This window comes from Pundamilia nyererei, unplaced genomic scaffold (assembly GCF_000239375.1).
Source record: "Pundamilia nyererei isolate P.nyererei 1_Seehausen unplaced genomic scaffold, PunNye1.0 scaffold00291, whole genome shotgun sequence".
Lineage (NCBI taxonomy): Eukaryota > Metazoa > Chordata > Actinopteri > Cichliformes > Cichlidae > Pundamilia > Pundamilia nyererei.
Window position 1 is genome coordinate 324,263 of NW_005187692.1, and position 11,290 is coordinate 335,552.

At 39.7% G+C, this 11,290-nt stretch overlaps 1 protein-coding gene across 7 annotated transcripts in view; it reads left to right on the plus strand.

Moving 5' to 3' along the window:
- The window catches only part of abcc9 (ATP-binding cassette, sub-family C (CFTR/MRP), member 9), a 73,842-nt gene that overhangs the window by 40,390 nt on the left and 22,162 nt on the right, over nucleotides 1–11,290 (plus strand). For all 7 annotated transcript variants that reach the window (XR_001290603.1, XR_001290602.1, XR_001290605.1 and 4 more), the window contains 15 exons: nucleotides 1,080–1,181; nucleotides 1,276–1,360; nucleotides 1,440–1,520; nucleotides 3,920–4,057; nucleotides 4,142–4,267; nucleotides 4,361–4,460; nucleotides 4,783–4,856; nucleotides 5,080–5,274; nucleotides 5,629–5,780; nucleotides 6,725–6,794; nucleotides 6,998–7,155; nucleotides 7,425–7,517; nucleotides 9,992–10,094; nucleotides 10,245–10,358; nucleotides 10,653–10,773. Coding sequence is in view for 2 of the 7 variants with exons in the window: in XM_013915355.1 (XP_013770809.1) it covers nucleotides 1,080–1,181; nucleotides 1,276–1,360; nucleotides 1,440–1,520; nucleotides 3,920–4,057; nucleotides 4,142–4,267; nucleotides 4,361–4,460; nucleotides 4,783–4,856; nucleotides 5,080–5,274; nucleotides 5,629–5,780; nucleotides 6,725–6,794; nucleotides 6,998–7,155; nucleotides 7,425–7,517; nucleotides 9,992–10,094; nucleotides 10,245–10,358; nucleotides 10,653–10,773 (1,712 nt within the window). In the remaining 5 variants the exon portion in view is untranslated. The remainder of the gene's footprint in view (nucleotides 1–1,079; nucleotides 1,182–1,275; nucleotides 1,361–1,439; nucleotides 1,521–3,919; nucleotides 4,058–4,141; nucleotides 4,268–4,360; nucleotides 4,461–4,782; nucleotides 4,857–5,079; nucleotides 5,275–5,628; nucleotides 5,781–6,724; nucleotides 6,795–6,997; nucleotides 7,156–7,424; nucleotides 7,518–9,991; nucleotides 10,095–10,244; nucleotides 10,359–10,652; nucleotides 10,774–11,290) is intronic.

The window sequence follows — 11,290 nt, forward strand, 5'->3', positions numbered from 1 at the left end:
TTGATGTCATTAGACCACACCCCTTCTCATTACAGAGATGCACATCACCTAATATGCTTAATTGGTAGTAGGCTTTCGAGCCTATACAGCTTAGAGTAAGACAACATGCATGAAGAGGATGATGTGGACAAAATACTCATTTGCCTAATAATTCTGCACTCCCTGTATTTCATCTATACCTCTGAATATGCACAATTTAAGACAGTACAGTTCTGAGAAATGGCTGAATTCGGGTATCCTAAACGTTTATATATATTAGTTACTATACAGCCAGATATGGACGAGAAAAAAACAACTTTTAGAGACAAAATATTAGAAAACTGTCATCATCACAGCTCTCTGACCTCGTTAACGACTTCACACCAGAGCGGGTCTCAGCTCAGACTCCCAGCAGTGGTTTTTGACGTGTTGATGTTTGTATTCATGATTGTGTTGCTGTAGATGATGTCATGTTGTTTTTTTATCATTATTAACTGTTGATAATTTGCAGCTCATCATTAACCTCATCCATGACCTTCATATTTATCCCTCATATCTGACAAGTTGTTTTTACATTGCAGTGGAGTTTGACAGATTTACAAACATAATCCTCCCTCTCTTCCTCCTCGTTTTGTTTTTATGTTTGGGTCCCACTTTCATAAAGCTGATCAGAACAGGAGTACTGATCTTATGTTAGCTTTAGCCTTTAGATACAGCAAAAAGCTACATACTGATAACTGTAAATAAAGCTGCAATGTTGTATTATGGTGCTGAATTCAATGGAGAGGTTTTAGAGAACAAAAAGAAATTCCCAGATTAAACTTAAAAATTTACATTTAAAACGTAATGTTGGAATTAAACACTAGTATTTTTATTTGTTCAAGAAACAATATTGCTTTACTTTTTTTAGGTTAGCTTTTCCTTAGTGAATGACTTATTATATTAATAACTAAATACTTTAACAACCATAAGGATGCTGAACTGTAAGCAACATTGCTGTGAAGGTGGATCAGTATTCCTGCTCTTTAAAGCTTTATGGATGCATGACCTGCATTTTTTACCTGGTATCTGTTTGCCTCTATTTCCTGTGGTGCACACAGCAAGAACAGAAACTCTGTTGCCTACGCTGCCCAGAAGTCCTGGCTGCTCAACGCTACTGTGGAGGAAAACATCACCTTCGGTAGTCCATTCAACAAACAGCGGTGAGAACCCCACAGCTCACAGTTACAGCTCACCTCAGCGGTGCTTTGTGTTCACATTGAGAGCTTTCCTGACATGTTCATGGGTGTTTTTCAGGTACAAAGCAGTGATTGACGCCTGCTCTCTGCAGCCAGACATTGACCTGCTGCCATTCGGAGACCAGACTGAGATTGGAGAGAGAGTATGCAAGTTTTTAATTTGCCTTAAAAAAAAACAACATAATCACATGAAGGGATTTAATTTATCTGTTTCTGTGTCAGGGCATCAACCTGAGTGGAGGGCAGAGGCAGAGAATCTGTGTGGCCAGAGCTTTGTACCAAAACACCAACATCGTCTTCTTGGTAAGCTTAAAATTCCCTTAAACTTTCTTTTTAATGTTCAAAACATTGGAAACTCTTCTGAGTTCTGTCTTTTTTTCTTTTTTACAATGTGCAATTTGAATTTTTTTAAATGTAAAATAAAGACTTTTACTCCTAATTTGTAGCCAAATTAGATAATGCCATTTCTTTACAAGATTAAGTTCTGTAGTATTCTAATCTTCCCTTTTTTATATAATTAAATGTATCATGCAGTGATGTATTATGTGACACACAGTACATTGTGGCCGTTGGGATAATGACAGTGAATGCTGTCATTTGTTTATCTGGCTGAGTAGTTGTGTAATTTCCTGCTGCCACCTCGATTTTTAGTCCATTAGCAAGCATACATTCCTCATTAAAATCCATCAGTGGAATTCTTTTATACACTCATGACCCTGTGTAATGTCTACGATGGTTAAGAAAAAAATGAAATGTATAATGAGGAGGGAATGTTTTTCTTTTGTGCTGTTCATATCTGATATCAGGGCTGGAATATATGCGTCATACACTCCCACATCCCACAGCCATAACACAGGCTTCATTAACACAGTATAAAACACATTATAGCATCCGCCGTCCTGTTAGCACAAAGATTAATGGACATCTGGCTGTTATCCCGAGGAGTTTAACTTGTGATGAAGAGCTGGATATAATCAAAATGATCTCAGAAATGAGGTAGAACAGGTAGTACAGAGACACAGGGAGAATTTACTAACTTTTACATGGTGCGACTAATAATTTCTGCTTGGAAATTTCACATTACAGTTTTTTCCATTGTTTCATAAAGTATAAATATCTATTTACGGATTTACCTTTATTTAACCAGGAAGTCTAAGTGAGATTAAATGTATTTTGCACAAGAGGAGCCATGCAAACCGAATTTATATAAAAAATACAACAAAAGTACAACATCTACATCATGATGTACAATATACTAATACCTACCTGCCTCCACATGCCTCCTTTACAGCATTCCTTATGATGGAAACTGAAAGCTTGCTTAGGTTTAATCTTTGGGCAGGGATAGCTCAGTAGGTAGAGTGGTGGCCCCATGATCGGAAGGTCGGGGGTTCGACTCCACTGAACGGCTACCCTGAGGTACCCTGAGCAAGGTACCGTCCCTACACACTGCTCCCCGGGCGCTGCACTGGTGGCTGCCCACTGCCTCACTGGGTGAATGGGTTAAATGCAGAGGAACTATTTCCCTATGGGGACTAACACGCACACTTTACACTTCTGCAGATTATTCCATGTCCAGTGTTGCAAGGAAATGTTGTACATAAATAGACTGAAAATAGACTGTACATAAAAAATGTACACACGTGAGATCTCCCACTGGTCCAGGACCTTCTGTTTTGAAGCCTCGAATTGAACAAACTGACAGTCAACATTTTGGTTTCCAAAAGCTTGAAGTGATGACCTTTTGACATCACAGATTCATCCAGCCAACATAGATACATGCTAATAAAAGCTAACAAGTGGACAAGGCGGCAGCCAAAGCTACTTGGCAGTCAAAGTAGTCTCTCCCCTCGTAATGGAAATTTAAAGACTGAATTTCAATTGGAGAGTTTTTGTCCAGCTATCATAAAGAGAGAAACTCTCCACAGAAACCAAAATCGTCTTTTGTGACTCCACAGCTACTTTTAGGTGCTCCCTTGTCACAAGGGGTTACCAAAGCAGGTAGCCCCCAAAAATGCCTTTGCAGATATAACCCCAAAGGGGATTTGTGCCTTCAGCCAGAAGCAAACCAGTGACTTTTTACAGTACTTGCCAAAAAATATGACACCTCTCAACTAGCTTTAAAGTTAGCATAGTGTATGGAGCAAGCCATTTGAGGAACTGCATATTCTTGCACTTCCTGTTGGATTCATTTTCAGGTTAGAATCTTTCTGTTTGATTTTTAAAAAACTTTTCTCATGGCAATTTAAAAAAAAAGAAGAAAAAACAATCAATGGTAATTTGTACAGATAGTACAAAATAGACTTTTCTAAGTAAGGGTTTGAGCATTAAGATATAGACTATTGTTTATACTCAAGAGACTTTTATCCACCACATCTCTAATTAAGGCTTTGTCTGTCATAAATCTGATATACATCAGATTTGCTTTTCATTTGAAAATAAACTCAATTTGAAAGTATTTTATGATCATAAATACTTCTCACAAAATGTGATCCTCCAGGTATTCACTTATGAGAGTGAAACATGACAGAGCAGAAGACACATGTGTCAGTGTTACAAATGTTAGTTTAAACCAGTTGATTACATACGTATTCAGGACTAAACATTTTTAAAGGTGAATACGTATAAAAGCATTTCAGATTGAGAAAGTCATTCATTTGTCAGATTAACTGATATCCATGCTTCTCTCTTAAATCTTGCAGGATGATCCATTCTCAGCACTCGACATCCACCTCAGTGATCATTTGATGCAAGAAGGAATCCTTAAATATCTGCAGGATGATAAACGAACCGTGGTCCTCGTGACCCACAAACTGCAATATCTTATACATGCAGACTGGGTAGGGCCTTCTGTTTGCAGGAAAATACATGTCATAAATTCAGTTTTCATTGAGCCTTAACATTATATTGTGTGTTTTGTCCAGATTATAGCAATGAAGGATGGTACAGTCCTGCGAGAGGGAACTCTGAAGGACATTCAGACTCATGACATTGAACTTTATGACCACTGGAAAACCCTGATGAACAGGCAGGATCAAGGGCTGGAGAAGGTACGGTATAAATCTGCAGCTGTCTAAGTGTTTAGTAAAGCTTTCTGTCTACTCTAATGTTTCTCCTATTATATCCACTCCTCCGGTGTGTAGGACATTCAGCAGGACAGTCAAACAACACTTGAGCGGAAGACGCTGAGGAGAGCTTTCTACTCCAGAGAGGCCAAGAACCAAATAGATGATGAAGATGAAGGTGACAGATTCCTTTTCAGTGTAACTGGTTGAGTCATGTTGTCAGAGTTTCCTCCTGAAAAGACATGATGACACATAGACATAGTGCCATCTTAGGGTTCATTGTCAAAGTTTGGTGGAGTGCTTGTTTCTCCAAAATATTCTAGATTTACTGTAGGAAACATGTTAGTACTCAAAAGTCCTTCTAGTATTTTAATTGAATGTAACCTATCACTAATTAGCACCATGGCATCTTCAATACCATCTGTGATGATTAAAATGGTTAATTTATAATCACCTTAAAATAAAAATGATATCTTCTAAATGTGATTTTATTCTAACAGAAGAAGAAGCCGAGGAGGAAGACGATGACAACTTTTCCACGACCACCAACAGAAGGTCAAAGATCCCGTGGAAGGTAATCCACTCATCTGCACAATGACATTTTCTCGTGATTTAAAGTGTTGTTAGCAACAACATTAACTGCCACAAAAGAAAAATAACCTGAGCTAGTTTACTGGACAGTTGTTTGGTGTAGTGTTAGTTACCTGCTACTATTTTTTTAGAGGAATAACAAGTTTAACCGACCAAATAACCAGTGACTACTGCTTTTCTTACTATGATCCATGCTGCTCTCTCAGGTGTGCTGGTGCTACCTGTCTTCTGGGGGGTTCTTCATGGTCTTCCTCATGATTTTCTCTAAACTCCTCAAACACTCCGTCATTGTGGCGATCGATTACTGGTTGGCTAACTGGACGTCGAAACTCAATAACAGTGCAGAAACAGGAACAGACATGTATATTAATGGAACCAGACCCACCAACACCGCAGTGCAGGTACAATATGTCTGTCATGGGTTTTAATGGGTTTTACTGGGATTGTAATTGGTTTTATTAGGATTTTAATGGGTTTTATTGGGATAATGTATTAAAATCACTTGTGAACTGAATCTCCTGTTGACTCTCTGAATGTTGCAGAGAGCATAATAAGGGAAAATATATACAAATTAAATGTACATTTTAACTGAATGATTAAAAAAATCACAAATGCAGAGATCAGAAACCAGTTGGTGACATCACAGTGGCTCTATTTGTATTGTAGAAACATTTAATGATAATATTAGTTTCTGACATGTTGCTCTTGTTTCTCCATGGTGTGATTTCTGTCTTGTTGTGTGTCACCGGGGGCAGGACTCCTACTATCTGCTAGTGTTCATCATCTTGTGCGCGGCTGGAATCACTTTATGCCTCATCACCTCCCTCACTGTGGAATTTCTTGGTCTTTCTGCAGCCACCAACCTGCACCACAACCTCCTCAACAAGATCATTCACGCTCCCATCAGGTACATAAAACAGAACTGCAACAAGACCAGAGTAGACATCTGTAAAAAAGCTCGAAGCTCACATTTAATCTTTTAAGCAAACCTACGTCTGCTTTTATAACCTGTTGGAAGTTGTTTTTGTCTTTTACATGCTGAATTCTTAGTCTTTTAATCTATATGTGTTTACTTGGTAGTAAAGGTGTGTGTAAAAGTTGTATTTTTTATTTTACCTTTACATGGGAGCTTCTTGATATGTGGATTAACCTTTTTAATAAATCTGCTGGCGGTTTTGATCCAGCACCTATGTCATTGTGCCATATGGCTCACCTATGCCTGTAGGAAGTGCCCCAAATAATAATAATAATAAGACTGGCACTAGAAGACGCAGAACTGAGCTTTTCCTGAATGGTGTCTTGGGTCACCCCTAACGACGGGGTGAAGGGTGCAGTCATTTAGACTACTGTGCATCAAAAGGTAGTTTGAACTTCTGTGCAGGCGTTTTGGGTATGTTAGACTTGGAGGAGCAAGGACATGGATGAATGATCTCTGGGCTGGGTTGGAAAACGCCGCAGTGTGCTGTTGGAAGAGTAATATGTGGTGATGAATGGAAGAGAGTCAGGGGAGCGTTGATTGTATTTCCTCACATCACTTTTGTAAGTGGTAGAAAATCATCAGAATCAGAATACTTTATTGATCCCTAGGGGAAATTATGTAAAATGGATGGATGGATCCGCTGAACAGTGTGTTTTTGAGTGTGACTGGGGACTTTGGCGAACCATCCTCACACTTGAGCCGCATCTCTAAGGAAACGGTTGAGTTTTGTGTGTGTGGCTGCACTTGTCCCGCTGTTCTTCGCTCATCATCGGTCTTCGTAATCGATGGAAAGTTTTCTGTTGCTCTTTCTGCAGACTCCCTCTCTTTTCTTCAGGATTACATAACCCTTATTTAAACACCTCTCTCCACAGGTTCTTTGACATCACTCCTTTGGGGCAGATCCTCAACAGATTCTCAGCTGATACCAACATCATCGACCAGGTAAACTGATGAATTTGCATAAGAGATAATGGACTCGAGGCCCATGAGGAAGCGTGTACACAACTGCTGCACTGAACAGATGTTTTAATTATTATTCCTGGTTAGCCGTCAAAGTGAAGTTGTGATTTGTTTGTGTTTTGCTAAACTAAAAGAAGGAAGCAAACATGACTGAACTCCCACTTCCTCATTTCCTTTCATTGTAGCATATTCCTTCAACGCTGGAATCTTTGACGAGATCCACGCTGCTCTGTTTGTCAGGCATCGGGGTCATAGCCTCAATCACTCCTATTTTCCTGGTTGCCTTGGTTCCTCTGGCTGTGGCCTTCTACTTCATTCAGAAGTATTTCAGAGTCGCCTCCAAGTATGTCCACAGTGTATTTGTTGTAGCTGCAGCGCATAATTTTTCTATCTAAACAAATCAGGGAGTTTATTTAGATGCAGTGAGCTGAATCTCCTCACTGCAGGAAACAGGAAACATCAACTTGATGATTTATGGGAACATGAATTCTGAATGAGTACACCAGAGGACATCATGCAAATAGGATTCAGTGTGTAATATGCATGTGTACACTTGTGCATGGGAGATTTCATATGAAGTGATATGCATACTGTAAAAACACCTCCTCTCAGGGACCTCCAAGACCTCGATGACTCAACACAGCTTCCTCTGCTCTGCCACTTCTCTGAGACTGCAGAAGGTCTCACCACCATACGAGCTTTCAGGTACACGTTTGTCTTTTATGCACTGAAATTTGCAACCCTTGTTTTTTTTCTAAAAATTAGTCAAAAAATGTGAACGACGATTTTACGGCTGCTTGTTGTGCTCTGCAGAAGATCATTCGTAAACAGAAGAAATCAAAACAGTGGTGAATTTTTTATATTCTTCAGTTCAAACTACTAAAGTTCAAACTGGAAATCAAGACGAATACAGAAGATAGCGTGTATTGGCATAGCTTTTGTAAAAGATGTACTTCAGTCATGTTTTACAGGCATGAACATTTTTTCATGTTTATTTGAATGTTTTGTGTCTTTTTTTCTTCTGCCTGTGGTAACTTGAGTTGAAAACAAGTGAACTTCTTTTAAGTTCCTGAAGATGTTTCAAATCTCACGTTTTTCCACTTCTGATGCCACATTTAGATAAGAGGTAGAACATCGTCAAGAGCCTAAAAGAAGTCCACTTACTTTCATGTCAAGCCCATTAAATGACCTTGACCTGGATGACTGAGAAGCTAGACTGGCACTGTAAGTCAGCGGTTCTCAAAGTGAGGTCTGGGACCCGCAGAGGCCCAAAAAAGCTCACTGCATAATTTGCTATGAATCGTAAGTTTGTGCTGTATTATTACAAATATAAAGATGGAGACATTTTATACCAATGTTTGGGCCCAATAGACACTGATATGAAAATAGCAAAGTACAAGTACTTTGTATATACCTACTGTATAGTTTTCAGGCATCTGTACTTTACATGACTCCTTATTTTTCGGACATCTTTTTGATTCCTATCGCTAAATTTTAACACAAATATCTCTACTTTCCACTCCTTACATTCTCAATACAGACGCATTACTCTAGATTTACCACATTTAAGGGTAGGTACTGATTCTTTCTCATCACTGCACACCTTCCAGACTTCCAGCCAATTTTAACCTAAATAAAGGAAACAATAACACATAAAAGACAACTTTACTGGTGTATCCATCATTGCACATGACTGATCTAAAACATATAAAAATGAAAGAGGCAAAGCAAAGACATAAAATCTTTCTGCAATGAGAGAGGAAATGTGCTGTTAGTGACAGTATGAGAGCAAATGAAGACACTGGTCAGCTAGCTTTGCTCAAAAACAACTCGTAGAAAGAACGATTTTTTTACTTTTGAGGAAAAGTTAAATCAGTACTATTGCTTCAGAGGAAACTATAGTATTGAATAGACCAATCACAACACCTGTGGGTTGCGTCAGTGTGACGTGCAGTTCCATTTCTAGGCAAGAATACATCATGTTATGGTGTAGGCTACAGCTCCTTATCCAGCTAGCTATCTGGCACGCGTGGCCAGGGCTTTATCTGCTGCAGACCGGCTTTGACTGGCTTTTGCATTCAGTCCTTCACAGGCATCACCTCTGCATCCCTAATTCCAAACTTTGAAGTTGAGTCCACACAGTGTGACTACAGAAGAGATCTCCATAGAAAACACGTGACAGTAAATGTGTACATAAACATTTGGTTCTTTTGCATGACTTTTGAAGCTCTTTTCTGAACTGAGTGGTTTCGTATTTCGGGCTGACTGATAGAGCGAAATGACTGAGTTTGTGAAGTTATTGAAGATGATCTTTGCCTGTGCAGCAAGGCTTGGAAAAATCTGGAGACCGTTCTAATGGTCATCAAACACGTCTTTATTGAGGTGTCAAAACACTTCATTAAGGGTACAGGGAAGGTTGTCTTCATTATGGAATGAGTTAAAGTGTCCGTTAGCACTTTTTATCCTGTCACCTTCCACAGTAGAGCTGTTCAGAGCCCTTTAGATTGATAGGATTGCTGTCTTTGCAGCTCTCTGGTAAGCTGTCACAGTTTAGGTTTTACTTTCAAACATTTTGTGTTGTGCTTTGCTGCCGTTCCTGTGGCGGTAGCGAGAGAAGTATCTTCTTGTATTTCTGTATTCAGCCTCGTTCCCATCGTCCGGATAATCCAACATTAAGCAGCTCTCACGCTTTTTTCTCCTCGTTTCCCCTGAGGACTTCCTCTTCCTAACACACACAAATATACAAACACTGAAGGACTCACACACACACAAAAACAGTGAATCTGGTGTTGAGACAGATTCTTGGCAATCGTGGGATAGTTCCCATTATCGTAACCACTGGTCTCCTTCCAAACCACGTCTGGTTTAGATGGCAGTGATTTACTACTGAATACAAACAAAGATAAAACTTTGAGATTCACCAGGCTGAAGTACAGTCGAGCTGCTCCCCTTCTTTCATTGAAAAACAGTGTACTTCTCTTACTTCCTGTTTGCGTTTTGTTTGTTATTTGTACTCCCTGTGTGAGTTTATTGTTTGTGTTCATTATTGAGGATTTAGGGGAAGATGATGTCAGCAAGTGATCAAAAGCCAAAGGCAGGAGGGCACCAGCAGTTCAGTGCACTGGTGAAGCCGTTAAACAAACTGATGTGTCTTCTGTTCAATTACATGTTTGCTGCAGACACGAGGCTCGTTTCAAACAGCGCATGCTGGAGCTGACCGACACCAACAACACAGCGTACTTGTTTCTGTCTGCTGCCAACCGCTGGCTCGAGGTCAGAACGGTGAGAAACTCTTTTCATCGGACTCAGAAGAGGAGAAAGTGTTTGGTTATATAAATATGAGAGAGAGAAGATCTGAAGCTTTTGCTGCGGGTTGGGATTTGTTATGAATATGTTGTATTAGTGATATTTTGTTTCCTGATGTCTCTGCAGGACTACCTTGGAGCAGTGATTGTACTGGCAGCGGCGGCAGCTTCAATATGGAGTTTCCATTACGGGCTTCATCCCGGAGGTCTGGTGGGCCTGGGCCTTACCTACGCCCTCACTGTGCGTTTTCTCTTTTATGTACAGTTATTATCTTTTTTTTACTCTTCATTCAGTCAGTGAGTTGCCCTCCATTCGTAGTTAGACACTAATTTAAATTACTGTGTTATAAAAGCAAGTTTTTCAAACCTAAATTGACCCGGGGTTACGCGGCAGAACAAACAAGCCGAGTTTAAATTATATTAATTACTATTTAATGGATCATTTGTGCTGTGTAATAAGTCTGTGTAAAGATTCATTCAAAGTGATGCTGACGTATAAATTTGATCTCCATGCTACAAAAATGCCTCTGTGCAGGTCACCAACTACCTGAACTGGGTTGTGAGAAACCTGGCAGACCTCGAGGTTCAGATGGCAGCTGTGAAGAAGGTCAACAGCTTCCTCAGCACAGAGTCTGAGAACTACGAGGGCTCTATGGGTAACTCAGTGTTAGGCTGATGGAGCAGATATAGCAACATTTTGTAAATGTTTATTGTGATTTACATCCCTGTATTCATCATAAGCTCTTCTTAATCAGAGTCTTTCTAAGAACTTACTCCTCTTTTCATCCTTTCTGGAGGTATAGACCTAAAATATATAAACTTACTTTGTGGGGGAATTATACAATCAAAAATGCCTTGCAGTGCCCTCCACATCCGTCTCCAGCAGCCTTTAATAACCAGACAATCCCAGTAAACATGCGAGTGGTTTGCAATGTGGTTTCCACAGTTCCTCCAGCAAACCTTTGGGCCTTTGGTGTCTATTTACTGCTCAGCTTTGACGGCTGTGATGGAAAAATGTGGCCTAAACATGGTGGAGTATGTCTTTAGATCTCCACCAGCAGCATCAGTATATAAAAGTGTGATAAAATTGCATCTGCAGTGCAATGGCACAAACTGTGGACTTTGTAAACACATTTAGACATCTGATGTTACACATGACACACACACACACAC